Below are 24,205 nucleotides of genomic sequence, written 5' to 3' on the forward strand. Positions count from 1 at the left end.
CCAGGAAATGTCACTGCCTGTGGGGGCGTGGGCACCATGGTCCCATAGGGACATAGGGGGTGGGCCAGGTGGATGTGGGGGTACCTGGCAGGCTTGGGGATGCTAGATATTGGAGCAGATCTAGGGAGGTGGAGAAGGGGCTGGGGGTCCAGGAGAAAGCCAGGTTTGGGCCCGGGAGGATAACAACAGAAGATGCCTCAGGAGACAGCACAGCAGTCACCCGCAAAGGCCTGGGAGCTCAGCCCCAGAACTTTATTGTGGACAGTGCTGGAGGGCCGGCCAGGCCAGCCCAAGATTAATGCAATTTAACATCTCGGTTTTACATCATTCCTGCCTGACGGCTCCCAGTGGTTCCTGCACCTATGAGTCACTGTGTGCAGACCAGGGGCCTTGCCGTGCCCCACCCCCACCCGCCTCCCTGTAGAGCTGGCCTCCCTCCTTCTCTCTCCCTCCCTCCCTCCCTCATTCCATCTCTCCCTCTCTCTATGCTTCATTCTGCAGCCGGACAGCTGGGCAGTGAGCCAGGCCTCCTGAGGTGTCCCTACCCCGACCAGGTCAGAGTCCACATCAGGGCCTGCTTAGTAGTGGGCTCCGAACAGAATGGCCGTCTTCTGCAGGATGGTCTTGTGGTTCTCGTACATCGGGATGCGCTTGTCCACCACCTGCCACCGGACGGACACACCTGGGTCGGAGGCAAGCAGGTGCTGCAAGGACAGAGGTGTCGTCACTCCCATCTGAGCGCCAGAACCTCAGACTAGAGAGGGCGCGTGGGGACCCTGTGCCCACTTCCCACCTGAGTGTAGCTGGCTCACACTGCAACATGGGAACGGGGGTACCTGCCAGGGTGCCCCTGAGACACCCCGTGAGTCCTGAGACCCCTGGTCTTGGAACTGCACAGGACCTTCACTCCAGCCCTCTGCTGTACTCTCTGGCCTCTCCCTGGTGCCCTCTGCTACCCTCCAGAAAAGACTCTGATCCCTGTGGCCCCCAGTCTCTGGTCCTGGGCAGCTCTGGACCCAGGAGTCTGGCAGATCTCTCTCTAGAAGCCCCTGAGGCTCACTCAGACCCCCGCTGACACCCCCTCGGATCCCTGCCCCAGATTCCCAGATTCATACAGAGTTCAGCCTCGTCAGCTCCACATCATTCTGGTCTGAAAAGTGGATGCTAATGGCCACCGTCTCGATCCACGCATTGTCAGTGTTCCGTGGGTCATCCACATACCCTTTGTATACCTGGGCACAGAGCAGGGGTGAGCCAGTCAGTGGTGCGCCCAGGGCAGCCTGGTCCACCACCAACAGGACCCCAGAAAAGGGCCTGCTGGGACTCGCTGTCCTGCTGGGGCTGCAAGGCCTCAGGGCTGTATGGTGAGGGAGCCTGGAAAACTGTCCACAGTGGGGTCCACAGAGAACACCATCCACGAAGGAGGCAGGTGCTGGGACCGGGACAAGAGGGCTGAGGGGCTGAGGTGTCTCTAGGGTGATGGAAGCCACCTCAGCAGGCTGAGCCTGGGGTGCTGCTTGGTGGGGCAGCAATGGCCTGGCAGGAAGAGGCCTGGGCTCCCTGCTAGCACCACACTCGCACATGCGCACACACGTGCACAAAGTCTGCTTTATGCTATGCGAATCTCACTTCAGACAAAATAAAATCTTTTTAAGACAGATGGCAGCTGCACTGTCCCTGGAGGCCTGCCCAGGGGAAGCCGGACACTGCTGGATTGGCAAGCCAAAGCCATCAGTCACCTGGGACAGCACCTCTGCACTGACAACAGAGGTGCCGCCAGAGGACAGGACAGGGGCAGGGACCCCAGAGGCTGATGCAGCAGGCAGTGAAGCTGGAAACCGTGAGCTAAGCTAACAGTGTAAAGAAGGGCAGCTGCTGAGAGGTGCGACTGTAACCCCGTTTTATTAGAAGCAGGCTCGTTATTGTGTGAGGGACCCTAGGAGAAAACAATTAGGTTTCTAAAAAAGAGATCTGGGGACCTGCCGGGGAAGCGGGGGGCACAAGCTGGCAGGTCTCTGTCCTGGGTTCCTCCGCGTCCAGCTCTGCCCATCCCACCTCACCCCCCACCCCCCACCCCTGCTCATTTCCATGCCCCGCCCACCTCCACGCCCTTCTGCAGCAATCCTTCCACCATGGGCCAGGCTCCCTGCAGCAGAATCTCCTTCAGCTTCCTCGGCAGTCTCTCCCCCAGCTCCCGGGAGCCCTGCGCAGAGGGGCAAAGGGCACTCAGCAAGATGCCCACGGCTCCCAGGTCACCTGGGCCACCCCACTGGCCACCAGCCCAACAGTCCTGGTCACGAAGGGCAGGTGTGACACTGCCCAGAGCCCTGTTCCCATCAGCGCCTGTGCAGGGAGCAGGGACAACCCTGAGCCCCCTGCACTAGACCCAGATCTTCTCTTGCCTGGGCGGCCACTGGGGCATCTCTGTGCCCAGCATTGACACATGGGCTTGAAACCCCGGAGGACAGATCGAGGCCACACATGACCCCAGCAGGGGCAGCAGCTGGGTGGTGGGGTGAGGCCGAGGTCAGAGGACAAAGGATTTTTGCTGAGTGGGGTGGAGGACAGATTCCCAAGCAACCTGGCACAGGAAAGAACACCAGGTGCCATAGCCAGGGCTGGTGGGACTCAGGCCTTAGGCAGGACACACATCTCTGACCTGGCCTTCTGCCGTGGGTCTGTCCCCACAGGTGTCCGGGGGCTCTCTGACTCTGGGCACTGCAGCCAGCTGCCACCTGAGCCAGGACTGCACCCACCCCTGCCCTGGACAATAACATCCTATCTTCAGGGCTCAGTGAGGGCATAGATGGGAAGGGCAGGTGCGTGGCAGAGTGTCTAGAAGCCACGACGCCACACTGAGCTCCACAGAGGCCACTAACCCACAAGGAGTCCTGGCCCGCGACACAGTAGTGCTCAGTTCATACCTGTGCACCCGACAGAACCTGAAGCTCAGAGTTCACAGCTGCAGAATAAGCAGGGAAGACTGAAAAGCACAGTGCCAGCCCCAGCTGCAGTCCCCCCCCCCCGGGGAGGCAAGGACCGCCCCGCCTGGGGCAGCAGGCTGGAGGGGGACACAAAGCTGTCTGCCTGTCATAAACAACTCCAGCCAGCCTCCGCCCATCTTACCCCTGGCAAAGCCCAGAGCTCTGAGAGGGGCTGCTTCACCACCAGCACCTCCAGCATCTTCTTTATGCTCTTCCTGCAGATGGCCCCGTCCTGGTTCCTCCTCCACCTGCAAAGGAGGCCACTCACACCTGCACTGGTGCCCAGGGCCACCTGCTGCCCTCTGCCAAGCAACAGCTAGGGACAGCCCTGCCTGGGGGCAGTCCACCACCCCTTCCCCTTCTACCCTGAGGAGCTCGTCCAGGGAACCACCAGGGACAGTTGCCTCCTGCATCCTGATTTTCCCTACCTCAGCAAACCACTGAGAGGGCAGAAAACGCCTGGACATTCTGGAGATTTTTCATCCAGAGCCTTAAAACTTGTATGCCTGATTTATTTCTTAATGTGATGGTCCCAAGGGCATTCCTTTTCCCTCAGAGGACTTAGGTGCCTCCTTCTCTACAGCAGAGTAGAGCTCCTGTGTATAAATATCAATTTTTCTGTACCCATTCATCAAAATAAAAGACAATAGGAAACAGGGTCATCAATCCTTTGCAGACAGGAAAGGGATCTAGAGATGGAGGGAGGGGAAAAGGAGACAGAAGGAGAATGAAAAGAATTAAAGTGTGTTAAGTACAAGTCCCATCCCTGAGCACAGTGCAGACAGCACGCACTGCAGACACACACTGCCGCCAGACAGAAGCCAGGAGTGCGAGCATCCCTGCAGATGTGTGCTGTATCTGCAGCTGTGTACGTGTGCATCTGTGTGTGTGTGTGCATCTGTGTGTGTGTGCGTGTGTGCCTGTGTTCCTGTGTGTGTCTGTGTATCTGTCTGTGTGTGTGTGTCTGTGTGTGTCTATGTGTCTGTGTGTGTGTCTGTGTGTGTGTCTGTGTATCTGTGTGTGTGTCTGTGTATCTGTGTGTGTGTCTGTGTTTCTGTCCTGGCAGGACAGCACCCTGGTACAAACCTCAGCAGACCTTGGGTTTGCATTTTCATTTTCTTCGTATTTCTTGTTGGTAGTGAGCCCCATCTTGGTGGCTGCCTGCCACCCAGTTGGGCTCTCAGGGTCCCCCCAGAAATAAAAGCAGGCTCTAGGGTAGCAGGGTCTTCCCTGCTACCCCTGGTTTTGGGGTGTCCACAGAGAACCACAAATCCTGCCCCCCTACTGCTGACAGGTACCGAACACCCAGTACCTCTAGCTCTCAGAGCACAGGGGATGCCTGGAAGCGCCCCTAGCGGATGTGTGGGAGACCGTATCTCCTAGGTACTCACCGGGTGACCACCGGATGCAGCATGTGGTTGGGTCCAAAGCATTTGAGGCTCCCACGTCCGCGCAGCCCTGTGCGGCCCATGGGGTTCCTAGGGTGGAGGGGACTTGACTCAGCTGCCACCTATGCTGGAGACTCTGGACTCCCACTGGGGAGGAGGGCTCATCTCTCTCAGAAGGCTGAGGCCAGGACTCCTGATTAGTGGGGGGTACTTGGCAAGGGGTGGGGTCTTCCTGGGAGCAGAGTCCAGCCTCACTGGTCAAGCCCTCCCCAACAGAGCAGGGGCTCTCCTGGTGGCACAAGGGTTGGAATAGGGGCTCAGGGCTCAGGGCTCAATAGCCTGTCCCTCAGCCTCCTGTGCTCTCCGGGCCTGCCTCCTGGACACCCCAGACACTCCAGTCCCCTCTGTCTCCACTGCACTCACTTCTCTGCTCCAGCCTGCTGGGTTTCCCAGGCGTGACACAGAAGCCACATTCTGGTGACCCCAAGCACTACAGTCCCCCACAATTTCAGGTCCATTCCCACTGTCCCTTCCCCTAAGGGCTCACCTCGTCTGTGCCCTTCTCTCTGCAGCACAGCAACCCCAGCTGGCACACGGGTCACCTGGCCTCGCACCACTGGGCCTGCTGGCCCCTGCATCCCAGCCGCTGTCCTTGTTTTTCCCCAGGCGCAGGGGCAAGGGGTTTGAAGAGACCCACTCTCCCTCCCCATCAGCCAGGCATGGTAGGGACTTGGTAGGGCCCAGTGCAGGTCTTGAGGTCACTGGGGGCCCTTGAGGAGCCCCATTCCTCCCTCTTCCATCACGTACACCCCACCGTGACTGCTCCCCCACCCCCGGGGCCAAAGCAGCAGGACCAAATGCCATGGACCAAGCCCCTTTCACTGTGAGCCAAAATCAGCCTTCCCTATTTGTGAGCCCACTGCCCCAGAACCTGTCACGGTGGCAGGGTCACCCTGGCCAGGGCCCCTCTGCCTCTTCTGCCACCTGACACACCAGCAGCAGGAGGGCGTGGGCAGACGAGAGTTCCTGACCAAGTCAAAATAGACCTCCGTTCTTTATAACTGGCTCAGCCTATAGCATTTTGTTATTAGCAACACTGACCAAAGACAATGATGTGACAGAAAAGACCTGGCAAGTGGAACAAAAGCACAACTTGGATGTGAGTGATGTCAGCTGGTGTAGGGCACAGATTCTCATCATCTCTGCTGCGGCCCGCAGTGGGTGCTGTCCAGCCCTGCTTGCCAGCCGGCCCATCTCCACTCGGCCATCTGCACCCATCCCTGGGGCAGATGTCTCCTGGTCCCTCCTGGCCGTACTTCCTGCCACCCCAGACACATCTGCAGCACCACCATGCCCCATCCTGCATGCCCATCTCCAGAGCAGGACTGGCCATGGGATCTGTCCCATCCCCACCCATCCCCTGTAGTAATCCACTTCCTGTCCCACTTCCTGGTTCTTTAAAGAGCCAGGCTCCCCCACTTGAGTTGCTGTCTCTCCTCTTCTCCACAATGCTCCCCAGCCCCCACATCCACCTCCCTTTGATGGCCCCTGCTACAGCAGAGACAGCCTTTCCCCGGGGCCCCAGCTGGCACACGGGTCACCTGGCCTCGCACTGTGTCCTTTACCCAAGCTACAGAGTGAAGCCTCCATCTCAGGCACTAGGCAAGGCCACTGTCCATTCCACCCTGTGACACCAGTATCCCCACTCTACCACCCAGGAATCCAAGTCCCCGGAGGCTGCGTCCAAGGTGGGGGACCCTGAATGTGCTCACCAATCAGAGGCAGCACCAAGGGCAGCACCTGAAGGTGATACTTCCCTTTCTTTTGTGGTTAGTTTGCTCTTACAGAAAATCACCCAGCAGGGCGCAGGCCCAAGAACCCCCACAGGTGCAGCACTCACAGTGGGAGCCCATCCTGGACCATGTAGGCTCCGTGGAAGCTGCGGCGGTCTGTTGATCCATCTAGAGCATTGTAGCGGATCTTGGCCAGAAGCTCAGGGGCCCTGGGAGCACAGCAGAAGGACACGCCCCCATGAAAGGGAGGTGGGGTGTGAGAGAAACTGCATGAGCAGAGCCAGGGTGGGGAGGGTATGCTCAAAACAGGAAGCTGCACCTCACGGGCCTCTGGGGAGGGAAGGAGAGTTTCCAGGTCTATCCTGGTTGGGGAGGGTGCTTGGGGTCCCTCTGAGGAGGAGCCAGGGCCCAGGTGACACTCACTCTCCCACGGGGTCCACAAGGGCTGCGTCCTTCCTCTCCACCGTGTAGAAAGGAGGCTTGTAGATCAGGAACTCCGTCTGCACCATAGGGCAGCATCCTCAGGTGGTCCCCAAGGCAGAGTTGGGCCAGCACCCCAAGGGGCCGAGGCAGCTCCCAGCCAGGGCCACAGCCACTAGGACCCAAAGCACCGAAAGGTGCAGGGCAGCCCTGAGCCCGACTGAGCCCACAAAGGGCCTCCAATCCCCCATGCCTGGCATATGCAGAGGGGGCAGCTGCTGCTCCCAGGGGACAGGGTCTGGGACGGGCCACAATGGCTGGGCAGATACAAGCCACAGATACACACACGAGTCCCCCTCTGTCCCTCGAACAATGAGGATCAGTTTCCCTATCAATCAAACAAGGTTGGCCCAGCACTCAGGGCCCAGTGAGGCTGCCCAATGAGCCACCTGGGTACACCAAAGGCCTCAAGCCCCTCCCCAAAGGGGTGCCAGCTGGGTAGGCACTCACCTTCCATGGCACCTTCTCATTGGGCACAGGGAACCGGGTGATAGGGGAGCTGGGGTACAGAAGGTGCCGGGCATTCACATGGTAGCCATCACCTGGCTCCTCCTCCTTCCTCCTGCCCACCAGCTCGGCATCCGGCTCATCAGGGGTCTTTGTGGGTGCTGTGGACAGCCACAGGGGACCATAGGGGGCCATGACATAGTGCCTGTGCCCAAGCACTGCATGCACCTGGCCCCCAGGACACTGTATCCAAACCCTTCTGGGCCCAGGCTCTGGGGGACAGGGAAAGCAGAGAGGATGTCCCCTCGGTGGGATCTCAGTAACCTGCTGACCCTACAGGCCACAAGGAAGGGAGTTACTTTGCTTTGGGGGTAGCCACATCCCAGGAAGACTACTTGCATCTATTTCCCAGCTGTCTGCAAATTTAGGGAAATGGATTTTGCTTCCTGTCACTGGGTTACTCAATGGTCTCAGACACCTGGAGCCACCCACACCACCCTGCCTCCACGGCAAGTCAGGGGGAAGAGGCAGGAATGGTGGGCCATGCTGCCCACAGGCATCCAGCAACCTGGTCAAGTCAGGACAGGTGAGCCCTGGTGCCCTGTGGACAGAAAAGACTCAGCTCCTCCCCTGGGCTGATCCAACAGGACTTAGGGACCATCTTTCCACCAGGGCCCCATAGCTGCCTCCCCTCAAGCCCACGCAGGCTCAGAGCCACACAGCTCAGTGAGTACCTGCTGTTGGTCAGGGAGCCCCACTCACCCAGGCCAGGTGCGCCCACTGCAGAGCCAAAGCCACTGTCCTTCAGGGTTTTCACAATCCAGTGCAAAGACTTGGTCACCTGGGCCACCTGGAAAGCATAACCCAAGAAAGGCATGTTGGCACTGCACACCACGCCACCGGCCACCCTGCCTACTCTGACAGTGAGGCTTGGGGCCTCGCTCTCAGGTGACCTAGCTCCTCCTGGACATCACCCCCCACCTTCAGCATTCTGTACCATCTGAAAGACAATACCAGGCCTCTCCCCAGCTCTCAGCTCCCAGCTCCCCAGGCAGCCACCAAAGTACTGAGACACTGCAGAGGGTTTAAGGCCCCCTGACATCCCAGGGAGCTGCCCACTGACCCTAGCAGTGTCCCACAGTGCACCTGCCCGTGGTCATGATGGTCACTGGGACTGCACACAAGGGCAACCTAAGTCCCCATGGGGGCACCATGAAAGGAAGAGAAATCTTCACGCCCCTCCCCAGGAAACTTCCCCAGAGACCGTGGTGCTGGGGCTTCTGGGCTGACACGGCTCAGGACACAGCTCACGCTACTGTGCCTGTCTTGGAGGCACAAGGCACAGCCCACAGGAGGACCCAGGAGGCAGAGCCTGCGAGGCCCTGGGCACTGTGGGCAGGACCCTGCTGACGGTGGACACCTCACCTGCACAGGCCTGGCTGCAGGAGACACTGCAGTGGAAAGCTCAGGGCAGGCTCCCCCCAGAGTCCAGGCTGTTGTGGGCAGCAAGGAACCTGCAGGAAGCACCAGTCTGGGGCCTAGTCAGTGGCCACCAATCCGAGGGGGCAAGGCCACAGAGTGCTCGGCATCAAGGGGACCAGTGAACAAGGGAGGCTGTGCCCCTCCGTGGCAAAGACAAGGACATTCAGGAGTTCTGCTGACATCCACTCAGAGTGGAGCTCAGAGGGCCCTGACTTCCAGCCTCTCAAGTGAGAGTCGGTTCTGTTGTCATGGGAGCCCCAAGATGCCCACAGCCAGCAGCCGGATCAGGCCAGGTCACCGGCCTTGTCAGCTCAGGACACCTCCACTCCTCTTGGCCCACATCTCCTTGTGCCGCCTGCTCTGCATGGCAGTTCTGCAGCACGAGCCTCAAGCTGGGCCTGAGCCCCACAGCTCTGCACCTGCTCTAAGCCACAGGCTCCCTGCACCCCTCGCCACAGGAGGCCTCGGAGCAATCTCTGCTCAGCCCCAGGCTCCTCCTTCCTCCTCCCCGGCTGCCAAGGCCTCCTAGAGCAGTGAGGAGCCAGTCTGAGATCTTCTGAGACAGGTCATGGTGGGGTTTCTCCTAGAGAAGCAGGAGGTGCCTCTTCCTCGCTCCCTGCCGCCTCCTCTCCCACCCTTTCCAGGTGCCCCACCTGACCCACCTGCTCCTCTAAGGATGCCAGCCTCTGCTCTGTGGGGCCCGACCTCTTCAGACGGTCCATGTCCAGCAGGTCCACCATGCTGTCCACCCTGGAAGAGCACAAGGCTAAGCCAGAGCAGCAGACTTGGGGGACTGTGGGACACTTAGGACAGGGTGCCTGCCTGCAGAGGCCCCACCAGCTCCAGCAGCCCAAGCTCCACGTTGGCTATGTGTCCATCACCTTCCTCCTAACCCAGAAGACAAATGTGCAACAGAATAAAACCAACTGGAAAACCATAAGAAAATATGTCACAGCAGAGGGACAGCCCAGGCTCCCAGGGCCAACGAAAGCCTATCTGAGGATGTCCAGGGAAAGACATGCCTGAGTTGGTTCCCCATGCCTGCCCACATGGTGCCAGGCCACATACTGACCCTCAAACCACAGGGGACAAAGTAGCCCCTGGGAATCGTTGTGTTGGTTTGGGGCAGAGAAAGGAAGTGTTGGTTTGGGATAAAAATTTGTTTTTGTCTTATATTGTTAAAGCATATAAATTTCTAGTCCAATGTGGTGCCACGTGCCTAAAATCCCAGCACTCAGGAGGCCGATACAGAAGCATCTCCACAAATTCAAGGCCAGCCTGGGCTATACACTAAGACCCTGTCTCAAAAAAACAAAAAAGGGGGCAAGGCGGGAGGGATACAGCTCAGCAGCATAAGCACCTGCCTGGCAAGCTCAAGGCACTGAGTTTGATTCCAGGCACAAAAAAAACTTAAGTTAAAAAAATACATAACCTGAGCTTCTGTCCTCCTTGGCCAGCTATGTTTGTGGTTAAAATAAGCCCACAGCCAACGCCTGTTCACAGTCAGTCTGATTTCGCCCAGGGGTTCCCTTGCTTCCTTTCACCAACTGCAGCCATGTTCATTTGTGACACAGCACGCAAGCATTGTAATGCCCAGTGAGTGCTCCAGGGGACATGGCCCACTTGAAACAGCCAATGGGAGGAAGGGAAGAGCCTGACCACACTGGGGGCCGACGGGTTTACTTCTGTCCCCACAATCTATTGCTCAGTCCCACAAAAGCCACTTCCCTGGCCCCTGCCGTGACATGCCGTGCAGGCTTGAGAATGTTCAAGGACGATTACCGCCATCTGAGAGTCCCGTGACTCGGTCACGATGAAATGAGAGCTGCCTTGATTTGCAGACAGCGCACCAGAGAGCCCAGGCCCCCAGCCCTGCTCTGTGCCAGACAGCTGGTCAGCCTGGCTCAGCCACCATGCTTGGAAGGCCCTCCCTGGACCTGGACCCCTCACTGGACCCAGCCAGAGAGGGCAGCCCGGGCTGGGGACCTTTGTAAGAGCCACCCAGTTATTTCATCATTTCCCGTGGCCCTGCATTTTACAAGATCTTAGTCCAATGTGGTGCCACATGCCTCACAACCGCAGCATGCTGATTTTTGTTAAAGATTCCTAGACACATAAGCAGGAGCTTCCAAAATGTCACGCAGTTCCATGCCAGCTATCGTAGGACAGCAGCTAAGGCTGCCAACACAGGCGTTCTTGATCATAGCCAGCAAGAGAAGCTAGCCAGGTGGGTACTGAGCCCAGCAGGTCCTCTTTAACTGGAAGGCCAGGGTGGACTATAAGGGAAAAGCAGGCTGAGACCACACGCCAGCCTCCCGCATCCTGTCAGGCTGGGGACCAGCTGGAGCTCCAGAACGGTACACAGCTGAGCATCTTCCAGGCCTGCGCCTGCTCCAGGTCCGGAAGACTGCAGGGGACCCGAGGGGCTCTGTCCCTACTGTTGTGAATTTCACATCTCCATGGAGGGAACAGGAAGACATTCACACTAACCACCAAGCGACCCATCAACTAAGTAATGGACAAAGCAAGCATGCGAGGTAGAAGCAGTTGTAAACTACCTGCTGGATTGTCAAGAACTTCACCCTTGTGCCCATCACTATCACCATCACCACCATCACCATCACCAACATCTTCCTCACCTTCATCACCACCTTCACCACCACCACCACCAACCCCACCCCATTATTACCACCACTGTCATCGCCACCATCACCACCCCCACCATACCCTCCATCACCATTGTCATCCCCCTTCATCATCCAGACCCTCTCTGTCACCTACAGAATCCTCTGTGCCTGGCAGGAGCTGCCTTCACTAGGTGGCACTGTCTCCTTCTGCCCACTCCCATCACTCAGTGGAGAGCCCAGGGGCAGCCAGGAGCAGGGGTCTGCCACTGGGAGACATTGACATCAGGACCCTGAGGCCAGTTCTTCCCACAGCCACCCCCGTGGCTGAGGGGCTGGGACAGAGAAGGGAACAGAGAGAGCTTCCCCACTACAGACCATGCCCCCTGAAAGAAGTGGACAGGAAGAACCAGGTCAGGAGATGGTGCTGATGATGGTGCCAGTGTGGCCAGGGCTCCCAGCTGGGCACCAGCTAAGCTCATGGGCAGCCACCCGCAGGATGGCCCTGAGAGCCTCATGTGTGCACCCTCCGTGGTCTCCCGTGCAGGCATCTACACTGCTCTGGCCCCCAAGGCTCCCCTCCCAGTCTCTGCCCCTCCTGCATCTGCAGGCCCAGCTAGGACCCAGGGGGCCTTGAGTCAGCTGCTGGACACAGGACTGGAGGCTTGCAGGGGGCCACAGTAAAACAGCAGTGACCACAGGGAGGACCCGACAAGCTAGCTTATGGTCTAGTTTCCTTCACCCCCATGCTGGGTGAGCCAGCCCCTGGGCCTGGTGGGTAAGCTCTGGGCCCCATGAGGCCTGCACGCTGAGTGCCCGTGGGATGCAGAGCACGTCCCACGCACTTCTCACTGATATCCTGGATCCTCTGCTCCGGCTGCTGCTGGTGCTGGTACTGCTGGTTATGCAGGTAGTTCTCCTTCAGGTAGATCTCCCAGGACAGCAGGGCCGCCTCCTCCTCCTTCTTCAGCTTGGTCTCTGTTGGGCAACAGAGGGGCCTGAACTCTACCTGACACCCTGGGCCCCAAAAGAGGGCAGCAGCAGGCTTCCTAGTCACCAGGGTTCTAGAAGGAGCCACTCACCAGCCCCTGGGCCCCTGTCTGCACCCTGAGCTGACCAGGACGGTGCCCTGGGGACTTGAGGGCAGGGGCAACTCACTGAGCTGCATGTGCCTCTTGTTGGGGACCTTCAGCACCACCTTCTTGACCAGCAGGTACAGGTGGCTGAGCAGGATGAGCGGTGGTGGCGCTGGGGGCCGGCTGTGGTACTCCTCGATCAGGTCGTGCCTCTGGAACTTCCAGATCTGGTCTGTGTGCTCCTGCACCTGCTGGAACGTGTAGCTGTAGGGCAAGAGGGACACAGGCACCAGCCATCGTGGGAAACAGACCCCAGCTGCAGTCCAGGACCAGAGACCCCTGAGACCGCAGAAGCAGCTGCTGAGGCGGCCAGCTCCAGGCTCAGAGTGAGGCCAGCAAGCTCCTGATTCCCAGCACTAGGAGGGGAGCGAAGGGAAGGAAGCAGAAGTCTTGTGGGCTCCTGCAGCCTCATGGGTGGCACTGGTGCAGGGCCCAACACTAAGGCGTGAGCCATCAGAGGAGTCTACCCATCAGTGCCCACAAGCATGGAACCAGGGCACTGTGCCCTCCTCTGGACTGTGTAGACACAGGCTCAGGTGTGTAAGGTAGATGGGCCTTGGCGGAGCAGGGGAGGTGAGTGGCTGGGTCACATGGTTCCACTCAATTTCCCTGCCTGGGGACAGGGTCACCCCATCGGGCCTGGCCCCTGGATCCCAGCTCTAGAATACAGGCTTTCATCAGGGCACACTAAAGCTAAAGGGCCACCCCAGAGGTCTGCAGGTAAGAGCGGCAGCTGGCACCAAGCCAGACCAGCAGAAGAGGATTTTCAAGGGCTGGAATCCATCTGCACAGGCTGCAGGGTGAGAGCTTGAAGGATTCTCTAAATTACAAGACTGCCATGGGCACAACTGTAGGGGCTGCCAGGTCCCAGCCCAATGCCAGGGTCTTCGTTCATGGTCTCCTGCTTCCCTGGCCTCTTTTCCTGCCTCTTGCTTTATTTGGGACCTCAGAGTTCTCTTCAATCCAAGTTTATAATCTATGGAAGACCTGTTATCTCAGCACTTAGAAGGCTGAGGTAGGAGGATCATCACAAGTTCAATCAACCTGGGCTGCACAGTGGGTTCAAGGCCAGCTTGAAACATATGGTGAAATGTGATCTTAAAAACCCCACCTCCCTGAAACAAAAAAAATAGTCACCTAGGAGTGTAGAGGGGCCTCCAGAGCCTGGGCCCCACAGGGTTACCAGGAGACCTGACACACGCATGTGATGTCTGCAGGCCCAAGAAGACCATGTCTGCAGCAGCTGGAAGGACAGACCATGGGCAAAGCCTCAAAGTTCTAACAAGATGGAACGTTTCACAATACCAAAGATTTAAAGGAAACCTAGGCATCTCCAGTGGGAAGCTACTGTATTGTTTTTCTGCTCCAATAAATCATGGCAGACATAAAAGAATCAACTTTGTCCTCTCTGGATTCCAGAAGTCAGTACTGGGCTAACACCGAAGCATCACAGGGCCATTACTTTGGAGGCTTTCGGATGACCAGGTCCCTGGGCTGTGACACTGTGTTCCAATCTCCCACCTCCCTCTCATGCATTTGCCCCTGCTGATGCTGGACCACCTGGGCCATCCACGACCACTCCCACTTCAGGCCCCACATCCACAGATTCTCCAGGTTAGGATGCTGACATGGAAGAGAAGCACCGAGCCCCATAAAGGGACAAGGCACATCTGCTCTGAGGGGCCCCTCTGGATGCCACCTACAAGCAGATGCTCAGGGAAGGTGGATGCTCACTGTTATGCTTTAATCTAGGTGCCCCCCAGATCCTCACAAACACACAGAGGGAGCAGGTAGGAGGGGATTAGAACACGGGGCTCATAGCTGGTAGGAGGTGGGGCCTTGTCAGGAGGTGGGGCCTTGTCAGAGGAGAGGGCCCCAGGGGCGTGGCCTGGAAGGATTTGGCTCCCTCTCCAGCTCCTCCCTTCTCTCTCTGCTTCCTGTTTGCCTCGATGAGAACAGCTGTCTTCTGCTGGACCCCTCCACCACACTGCCCACCTTGCAGACAGCCGCCTACAGACTAAAACTCCTACACACCGTAATCCAAAGTAAATCCATTTTCTCTTAAGCTGTGTCCCAGCAAGAAAGAGACCAGGCACACTTGTACAAACCCTGTGTTGACACACAAGCCCTTAACTGTGGCAAAGCAGGAACAGTTGCCCAGAGATGGACCAGAACTCCAGAAAAACGAGCCCCAAGGAAGCCTCGCTCAGCACAGTCAGAGGTGGACAGCAGGCCCAGGGATGCTCCAGGGGTGGGATGCAGGCAGAAACCTCAGGAAGGGTACGGGGTCCCTGGGGAGCCAGAGCCACAGCTTGCTCCAGGGCAGAGCAATGAGCACTCTCACAGCTGCTCACAGAGGGAGGCCAATGCCAGCAATGCACAGCAGGCCACGGCTGAGCAGGCACATGGAACTATCAGCCCCTGGGGCAGCAATGCAGATGGTAAGCAGTGCCTGTCTTCCCTGGGATCACAGGGGGCACCTCTGGGGATGGACACACTGGGCCCCTGCTCACAGCTACGTCCCCAGGTTCTCTAGGAAGACAGTGGGGTGGGACAGACTGGGACCCCGCACACACACAGCCACGTCAGGCACCCACTTGAACATGGCGATCAGGAGGTTGAGCAGCAGGATATTGGTGAGGAGCAGGTACAGGCAGAGCATCGTGACCGTGAGCCACTCGGGAAAGGCCGGTGCCTGCCGCGCCGCATCGATCTCCGGGCATTTGGGCTTGTAGGGGTCCGTGCCATTGGGGCTGCAGCGTTCCAGGTTGAAATCCACGCCTGGAGTCAGGATGGGAAAGCCAAGCTGTGCGTGACCACACAGCCATGAAGGTACTGGCCAGAAGGGACCTCAGGACCCAGTCACCACCCAGAAGCCCTGCAGGCCCGGATGCCTGCAGGTGACAAAGTCTAACAGGAAGCTCCATCCACCCCAGGCAACCTCCTTAGGCAGGCACCACAGAGCCCACCATGACCCAGCCATCCCACCTGGGCACTTCCCAAGGCCACCATCATCAGAGGCTGGGGGTCCCAACCCTGAGGAGCTCATTTGGTGGGAAAAGGTTATAAAAGAAAAAATTAACAATAACTTGAAAAAGAATGAAATACTTGGCAGTAAATTTAACAAAAGTGAGAGCTTTGTACACTAAAAACTACAAAACATTGTTATGATCCCTTAAAGATCTAAATAAGTGAGAAGATACCCTGATGCCTTTCTGACAAAAGGTGAGCCAAAAATATATGTGACCCAAAGGAGTCCAGAAGCCAAAGGAGCCTGGGGAAAGAGCTCAGCCTAGGCTCACCCTGCTCAGTTTCAGAGCCTAATAAAAATCTGCAAAAGCCACAGCAGTGAGGCATCAGTGTGAGGACAGCCAAGTGGGCAGCACCGGGAGGTCAGACACAAACCTGACCTGAGTGGCCAACTGACCTTCAAAAGGGAGGTCGAGACATTCAGAGGAAAAAGAACAGCCTTGTCACAAGTGATGCTGGGACCACTGGACGCCACAAGCAAAACAACCCCAACTCACACCACAGGCAAAAACGTGTAACTCTCAAAGGCCAAAAAGAAACCGCGAACGCTGTAAAACTTTTAGAACAAAACACAGCCATCAAGCTCGAGGCCTTGGGTGAGCCAACAGCTCACAGGTGAGATACCCAAAATACATGTGGGCTTTTAGAAGATGGATACGTGGTACTTCTTCAAGATTTAAAACTTCTGTTCTTGACTTCCGGGAGAACATGGCGGATAGATAACAGCAGCTACAGAGGCTCTCTGAGAAAGCCAGCTTAGAATCCAGGAATGGTGTGGTGTGGGGAGTGCTAAGCAAGGGGAGATATACCCTGCTGACCCAGGAATGAACTAAACTGAGAGAAACCAACTGGAAATGCAATCCCAGTGCTATAACTGGAACAGATAAAATCTCAGCGCGGAAGCTGGAACCTGCGCCTCTGGAAACTGCGATTTCAATTTCCTGCTGCCGCTGCTGTGTCTAAATCAGCACGGCAGGGACAGAATGTGAAAGCTCTGAGAGCAGGAACTGGCAAACAGAGTTGATAGTGGGACTGGTGGGGAGCCCTGCATCAACCTGTGGTGAGTGAGAGGAATGGGACCCTTCCATAGACTAGGAGGCTCCAACAGAGGACATTCTGGGACTGGGCAGACTAGCTGGAACAGGACACTGCAGTGACTTTAATCTCATATTCCCCTATCAAGCAGGATTGGTGGGGAGTGCTTGGCCTGGGTGACGCCACGGACTAAGATCCAATAGACAGCCCAAACCAGGTCCCAGTGCCTGGTAGTGTACCCTAGCAGTGAAGCCTTTAGTAGGTTGACGTGGAGGGGTGGGCCCAGCAGAGGCTGCCCAGGTCTGTGTCTCCCTAGTACACTGCAGTAGGTGGGAACACCTAGCAGGTGGATTCAAACAAACTGTAACTGACAAAGAAAGAAACTGGGCCTCCTATATACACTTGTATGGAAGGAACAAAAAGTATGGGAAGAGGGAGCAACAAGAAATTGTCCTCAGTCCCCAATCCTGAGAACAGTGATCCAGGAAAGGTTAATGCAAAGGAGAATGAGGACAGAAAACATGCAATATCAGACATGGCACTAATAGACATAAAGCAATATCTCTGGAGTCTCATAGATGAGTTCAAAAGTGAACAAAGTATTTAATGAAATAAAGCAAGATATAACTAGAATAGTTAAAGAAATGCTAAGCACCGCCCAAGGAAAAACACATGGTGGAATGGAAGAACAGAAAAAAAGGGGAGACTTGTTTCATGGAGAAAATAGAGAAAACATAGAATACATGAAGCAGGTTCAAAGAGATTACCAGGAAACTAAAAACTCTATTGAAAGCTGGCATAACAGCTTGAAAGAAACTAAGGATAGACTATCTGAACTGGAGGACAGATTTGTAATGTGGGAGCATGAAATGAAAAACTTCTTAAAAATAACAAGGAAACAAACAGCAATAATACAAAGGCTAGAAGATGATAAGAGGATCTATAACTTAAGAATGTAAAAGAAGAAGTAGGAACATAAACAAATGAACTACAAAGGCTATTCACAGAAATAATCCAGGAGAATTTCCCTAATTTAGCAAAAGGTAAAGATACTCAGATGTATGAGGCATATAGGACCCCAGCCACCTACAACCCAAACAGAACTACACCCAGGCATATAATAATCAAAATTCCAGAAATCCAATATAAGAACAGAATATTAAAAGCCATCAGAGACAAGAAACAGATCACTTACAAGGGAACACCCATCAGAATTACAGCAGACTTCTCCGCACAAACCATCAAATCACGAAGAACGTGGGGGGAAATAATTCAAGCTTTGAAAGATAATAACCTCCAGCCACGATTGATATATCCTGCACAACTGTCCCTATAAATTGATGGAAAAACAAGGTACTTCCAGGATAAACAGGAACTAGGGGAATTTGCAGCCACCAATTCAACTCTACAGAAAATACTGCAGGACATTCTAAAAAAAAAAAAATTCCAAGATTCCAGAAACAGTGGCAGAGAGACCACAATGAATGCAGCAGAAAGTGAAATGAAGAAAACAAACTGACAACTAATGACAGAAAAAGAGCTCAACAGAAATGAGGCAGAGAAGGTTGGATGGTAGGAACAGCTATTTTGGAGAAAACAAGACATCATAATAGCTAGTGCTGATTTAATATCATCTTATTTTGAAGTCCCATCAAACTTTTGTTCTTCTGTCTCCATTGGTCTTAACATGTGATAATATAAACAAAAACTTTTATAGACAAGGAGATTATACAGAAACCATTATTCATTTTCTGTTAGTTGATTCTAAATACCCTGTGATATTGTCATTCTCTTGAATGGTTTTACATTGTCTTGATATGGTTGATGCTATAGTATACGAAGTTATACTCAAAGATTTCAAGGAAAGAGACACTATGGTAACTACTTTTATGTCGGGATATCTTGTGGTGAAACACTATTTTGCTTAAATGGTTATGTTTTGACATGTGCTGTTTTGTTGTTATGTCCTCTTTTATCTCAATCTCCTTTTTTTAGTATTTACTTTTTTATTTTTATCTTTTTAATTAAGGGAAAAATAAATAAAAATAGCAGGACATATTATAGTAACCCACTTTGATTTCCTATTAACTTGATTTGAAACCCTGTATTGCTCTCACCATCTTGTTTTGACTGATTTTCCTCTATTCTGTTTTGCTTGATAGTACCAAGTTCGAGAGTATAAGCAACAACTGTGAAGACAATAAGATTCATTATGACACCCATTCTGGTTTGACTATTGTCTTCTTTTAAATTCCTGTAATGTCCCCAGTGTTTTGGTTTTATTGGTTTTGTTCTTTAATGTTTTGTTCAATTTTATTATAACTGATGATATAGGCAATTCTTTTTAAGATAGCAAGTGACATTATGGTAGCCATTGTTGATCACCTTGTATTTTGTTTTTATATTATGTATTATGTCCATCCTTTTGATTTGACTGACTTTGTTTTGTTATATCACACTTGGTTTTATTCTCTTCAAAAAAAGTAATAAGATCTGCGGGAGTAATAAAACCCAAAATGTGTAATTGTCATTGTACAAAAGAGAGGAAAAGAAAGCTCTAAATGATATAGTTATATATATTTAAGTGTATAAGATAGATAACCATATTACTGAGTTTTGTTGGATCATTGAACAGAACTGTTTGCAGTCTCACTGTTTGAATGTCCACTTTATATGCTTTAATTTTGTAACTTGAACACCTATTTCTAAGATGACAATATGTAATCTATTAACTAGTGATTTCCTACTGTTTATTTTTTCTGAAATTCTGTATAACTTGTACCCTTTTTTTTTCTTTTTCTCCTTAAATTAAATTTTTAAAAAAAGAAAAAAAAAAAACCTTCTGTTCTTTGAAGAAAGCGTCTTTTCGTGAAGACACCCCATGTAACGGCAGAAAGTACTTGCAAATCATCCCTATCTGATAGAGACCTGGTATTTTTTTTACTTACAACTCAATAATAAAAACCAAGGGAAAACAGACAAAGAGGAAAAGATAAAAAAGACACAGAGCTAGCCCCAAGAAGCACAGGAGACAGTCCGAGTCCTGGACACACACGCTTATCAAATCTGCAGTGAGACCCCGCTCCACACTCCCTGGCTCAGCTGTAATTTTAAAAGTCAGCCAGTGTGGGGGAGACTGGGGAGACCCTAGAATCCTTAGGCACTGCTGTCAAGAAGGGGTAGGGAAGGGGTACAGGTCCTTGAAAAGTGGAACATGCAGCCACACAAAAACTTACACGTCACTCTCCGTGTCCACACTGTTTACAGTGGCCCAAAACTAGCAACAACTCAAACATTCATCATTTTAGGAGCTATAAGCATGTGACACACCTAGACAGTGAATATTATTTAGCACTCCAAAGGCATGACGCACACCAACAGTGGCAGCGAACCCACAGCATGCGTGCCGCAGCGGGCTGTCTGTATCACTGGAGGCTCTGAAAGTTTCACCACCACCGTGCTACAGTATGAATGAACCTTAAGAGCGCCCATAGTGAGAGGTGCCAGGCACAGGACTCCCGGGACATCCTCCCAGTCACCCGAGCTCTGAGGGAAGGGCGAGTCCCTGTGCACAGGAAGTCGACGGGCAGCCACTTAGGTGAGGGGAGGAAAACAGGTGTGGCTGCTGACTGTGGGGCTCTTTTAGGGGGGATGTTAAGGCAAAAACATGAGCTTCTGGAAACCCTCGATGCCACTGAGGTGTGCGCTTTGCACAGAGAAAGGGCACATCGACACTGCGTCTCACACGATCACATGATCACACAATCCCTCTGCACACAGTGCTGTCCCCCTCTGCCAGGTGAGCAGGTAAGTGGTGTCTCCACTGCAGGGCAGGGACAGGGCAACAGAGGGCCTCAAATGCTGGGGCTGCCAGCGGATGCCCAGAGCCCCATGACACCCTCCAAACCTCTGGCCTCAGTGGAGCACAGCCCAGGCACCCCAGTACACTCCTCAGACCCTACCCGGGCCCTGGTCCTACCATCAATGTAGGGTGGGATCTGGCCGAAGATGGTGAGGTAGGAGTTGTAGACGACCCCGCGGAAGATCCAGTCCACGCGGTGCTCGTTGTGGATGAGGATGGCCTGCTTGGCTACACCAAAGGACACCACCCACAAGGCCAGGAGGAACAGGAAGAAGAAGACGTCCTTCATCTGCAAAGGAGGCACCAGGCTGCGCTGTCCTATCACCATGCGCAGGAGTCAGAGGAGAAGTCACGGCCGCCATGGTGTGGAGACCCCCAGAGGACCCCAGAGGAAGGAGCCAGAGACGGAGCGGAGGCCAGAGGGAGGGCAGGAGAGGCAGCTGCGGAGGTGGAGCAGGGGGGCAGCATGGCGGGTGGCCACTCGGCCCTCACCATCCGCTTCACAATGATGATCTTGGGCCCCAGAGTCTTGCTGATGGTGAAAATGTGCATCAGGCGGAGGCAGAAGATGATGAAGTCCAGGGAGAGGATCACGCGGCCCGGGTACAGCGTCGCCGGGATGAGCCTGCAGTCGGCAGGGAAGGGGCAGCACTCAGGACCAGCTTGGAGGGTAGTCTGCAGCTCCCCGGGCCTGCGTCCAGCCAGGGGCCCAGCCCTCAGCGCACCAAAGCCAGGGACCCAAGGACAGAACCTCCAAAAGCCAGGCCTCCAGCCACACAGCCAGGCCCTGGGGACATAGCAGGAAACAAGGCGGCCTGGCCATGTCCCTACTGCCCTGTGGACAGGGGACCATGGCCTGGAAGATATACAAGCCCATCGCAGACAGTAAGCCAGCCGACAGCAGTGGGCAGTGACACTGGACAGCCGAGCTCAGAGCAGAGCCCAGGCCTGAGCTCACCGGCACGTCAGCCCCGCGATGAAGAGCAAGATGGCCCCAACGTCCACCTTATTCCAGAAGTCGCTGAAGTACAGGGACACCATCTTCATCAGCCGGCACTCATCAGGGACACAGAAGAGCTACTTGGGAGACAGGGGCTTGTGTCAGTGTCACAGGGTCCTCTGTGGAGGGAACTCAGATGGGCAGGAAAGAGGGACCCCGCCAGCCCTTAGGACCTGGGGGACCTGGAACAGGCAGGGGCAGTGAGAGCTTTCTGGGGCTCAGGGACCCCTGCTGGAGAAGTGGCGGGGGGGGGGGGTATGTGTGGTGTGGTGTGTGTATATGTGGTGTGTGTGGTATGTGTGTGTGTGTGTATGTGTGTGTGTCTGTGTATGTGGCATGTGTGTGTGCATGTGCTGGGAAAGCACCTTCTCTCCAAAATAGGGGGTACATGACCCCCTATGTGACCTGCCCACCATCTGGTAGCTGGCTTCCAGCTCGGGGGCAGGTGACTCAAAGAATCTATCAGGTCCTTTCTCTGGGTCCAAGGAACAGACGCAGGAGACCAGCATGGCCTCCTTTTCCAGGGTGACCTAGGGAGGCTGGAATCAAGGTACAGAGGTCCCAAGAGGGTTGCCGCGCTGGCCTCAGCTTCTGTCCCAGGCACTCAATGCCTCCCCAGGGTCCTCCCACAAGGCAGGTGGTCACCTCTGAAGGCTGATGTAGAGTCTGCATGTTTGCGGAGCAGGGTGAGGGAAGCTAGGGTCACGGCCCTCTGGGCCCACTCTAGCCCTGGTGGCAATGCTGTGCATGCTGCCCCGTGTCATTGCTCCAGGGAGGCTCAGCTGGCACCCTGGGTTCAGCAGGGCCCAGGCAGGCCCGGAGCTCCACCCCTGCTGGTTTTACCAGAACCACTGAGCCAAGCACCACCATCCCTGGCCAGTCTGTGAGTCCTCTGGCAAATGACTAAACCTGACATGGTCATGGGGACTGTGCCGGAGGACAGGGGCTCGAAGGGTGAGGGCACCCCCTTTGTGAGGTTCAGATAAGGATCTCCAGAAGCACTGAGAGCTGGGGGGCTGGGAGGCCACTGCAGGGGTGTGGGGCAGTGGCTCCCCGGGCTGTCATGTGGAACACGGGTGCCCTCCTGCTAGGGCTCCCGCTCCCAGAAGTACTGGGGCCAGGTACACACCTGCCGCATCTCCTCGCACACCAGGGAGAAGAGCCAGAGGTAGATGAGGTACTCGCTCCAGGATGGCGTGGGCTGGAAGTCCACCATGAGCACATAGGCGAAGAGGCAGAGGAAGGCGAAGTAGGACAGGATGTTCACGTGGAAGACGATCACAGGAGCACTAAAGAAGGCCCAGACGCGGGCAGGGTGGCCCAGGGTCTGCAGCCGCTTCTCCCTGTGGACACACACACAGGAGGGCGATCGTGAGGGCCAAACTCCAGCCACCCATGGAGCCCAAGTCCCAAGATGCCACACAGTGGCGAACATGTTCAGGGAGGTGTCCCTGATGCCTGCAGCCAAGCCCAGGTCCTGGAGGTCAGGCGGGGAGCCTCACCCCTCTGGTCCTGTGGGCCCTAGACCCTCACACGCAGCCACAGCGCCCACCACAGTAGGGACCCAGAGGTCAACCTCTCACGTCCTGCCCAGGGCCAGGGGCCACCTCTCCTCACTGTCCTTCACATGGGGCAGGGCTGCCCAAGGCGGTGCTGGGAACAGCAGCTGCAGCTCTGCACCCCTGGGGGCACTGGGAAAGCAAGCACCACTTTGGGGTGCCTGGGCTGTGCCCCTGTGCTTCAGTTTCCCAAGGATGCTCAAGCCCATGTCTTCAGCTGCCAGGGTATGGGAAGGGGGAGACCATGTTTCCTACCAGCTACAGAAAGGGTTCAACGGATAGCGACCTGGACTGGGGCCTTAGATCTGTCCCTGGGCTCCCAGGAGCCCAGAACCTCTGTCCAGCCCCTCCTGCATCTCCATGCTTCTGAGGAGGGCGGGGATGAGCCAGGCCTGGGTCTCTAGTCACCTGGACCACAGACTCTCTCTTGCTACGGCTCTATAGTGGGAGGCAGGGTGGGGGCAGGGTGCCCTCCCTTTACCAGGTTCAACACCAGCAGCTCAGCACCACTAGAGGGCGCCATTCACTCCACCCTCCCGGTTCGCAGGGCCCAGGCCACAGTCGGATCTGGGAGCCCAACAGGCAGAATTCAACCCAAGGCAGAGGCTGGGGTATGGTGGTAGTTCCCCACCATCCCTTCCTACCCACAAGTGTCTACCAGTCCCTAATGGCACAATCTCGAGGCACAAGGTTCCCTGGGAGGAGTCCCCACGCCCAGCCATACCCCCACTCAACCCAGGCACCTGAAGGAGACGAGGCCTGTGAGGAGCAGCGGGAAGGCCAGCATACACAGGATGACTTGCCACATCCCGTTGTCCACGCACAGCTGGCCCCACCACACTTTAGTCAGGAAGGCCTGTGGACAGGGCAGCCTCAGGATGGTAGGCACCAGCAGATCCGTCACACCCCATGCCCGAGGGGGTGCCCCCCACACACATACAAGCACCCTGAGGCACAGGTGGCCAGCCCAAGTCAGGCGCTGTCATCTGCCACGGAGCCCGGGCTACAAGCAGGCAGAGCCGTCTGCAGCCACCACGGGGTATGTGGCAGAGACTTCAGGCTCCCCCAGAGCTCCTGATCCACACCCCAGACTCTTGCTCCTCCCATTCCCTAAACTGCAGGTCCATCCCCACAGGTCCTGAATCCTCACAGTTCCGGGTTCACATAAACTGGCCCTGGAGGCCCTGGAGGCCCTGGAGGCCAGGCTAAAACCCTTCGCAGGCATCCCAAGTCACCATGGCGCATGGCAGACAGGGGACAGCATGAAGGCCCTCTCCAGGAGAACCTAGCTTTCAAGGGCACTCACTCTGTGCAAGGCCTACTGTGCGAGCTGCAGGAGGGCCATGGGGACAGAGATGACCCAGCTCCTGGGGCTGCCTGGGGAC

At 55.5% G+C, this 24,205-nt stretch overlaps 1 protein-coding gene and 1 non-coding gene across 6 annotated transcripts in view; both read right to left on the reverse strand.

The window, feature by feature from the left end:
• Positions 1 to 210: 210 nt before the first annotated feature.
• Positions 211 to 24,205, reverse strand: part of Trpm2 (transient receptor potential cation channel subfamily M member 2) — a 51,033-nt gene continuing 27,038 nt past the window's right edge. For 2 of the 5 annotated variants that reach the window (XM_013146058.3, XM_013146059.3), the window contains exons 16-33: positions 23,564 to 23,676; positions 22,391 to 22,604; positions 21,220 to 21,338; positions 20,754 to 20,886; positions 20,379 to 20,550; positions 14,932 to 15,115; positions 12,357 to 12,538; positions 12,044 to 12,176; positions 9,237 to 9,324; positions 7,855 to 7,942; positions 7,096 to 7,253; positions 6,589 to 6,665; positions 6,273 to 6,374; positions 4,376 to 4,462; positions 3,127 to 3,232; positions 2,102 to 2,203; positions 1,116 to 1,232; positions 211 to 704 (exon numbers count right to left, since the gene is read on the reverse strand). In XM_013146058.3, coding sequence (XP_013001512.1) covers positions 579 to 704; positions 1,116 to 1,232; positions 2,102 to 2,203; positions 3,127 to 3,232; positions 4,376 to 4,462; positions 6,273 to 6,374; positions 6,589 to 6,665; positions 7,096 to 7,253; positions 7,855 to 7,942; positions 9,237 to 9,324; positions 12,044 to 12,176; positions 12,357 to 12,538; positions 14,932 to 15,115; positions 20,379 to 20,550; positions 20,754 to 20,886; positions 21,220 to 21,338; positions 22,391 to 22,604; positions 23,564 to 23,676 — 2,301 coding nt within the window. In that variant the 3' untranslated portion in view covers positions 211 to 578. Of the gene's footprint in view, positions 705 to 1,115; positions 1,233 to 2,101; positions 2,204 to 3,126; positions 3,233 to 4,375; positions 4,463 to 6,272; positions 6,375 to 6,588; positions 6,761 to 7,095; positions 7,254 to 7,854; positions 7,943 to 8,517; positions 9,134 to 9,236; positions 9,325 to 12,043; positions 12,177 to 12,356; positions 12,539 to 14,931; positions 15,116 to 20,378; positions 20,551 to 20,753; positions 20,887 to 21,219; positions 21,339 to 22,390; positions 22,605 to 23,563; positions 23,677 to 24,205 lie in introns of those variants that run through there. The other 3 variants (XR_010039333.1, XM_063224583.1, XM_023562475.2) reach the window with 3 other exon arrangements.
• LOC111755247 (Z6 small nucleolar RNA) lies at positions 3,115 to 3,173 on the reverse strand. Its single transcript, XR_002789821.1, has one exon. It is a non-coding gene; the product is annotated as a Z6 small nucleolar RNA (small nucleolar RNA).

This window comes from Cavia porcellus, unplaced genomic scaffold (genome assembly GCF_034190915.1).
Source record: "Cavia porcellus strain 051 isolate PalLab524CR breed Dunkin Hartley unplaced genomic scaffold, mCavPor4.1 scaffold_15, whole genome shotgun sequence".
NCBI lineage: Eukaryota > Metazoa > Chordata > Mammalia > Rodentia > Caviidae > Cavia > Cavia porcellus.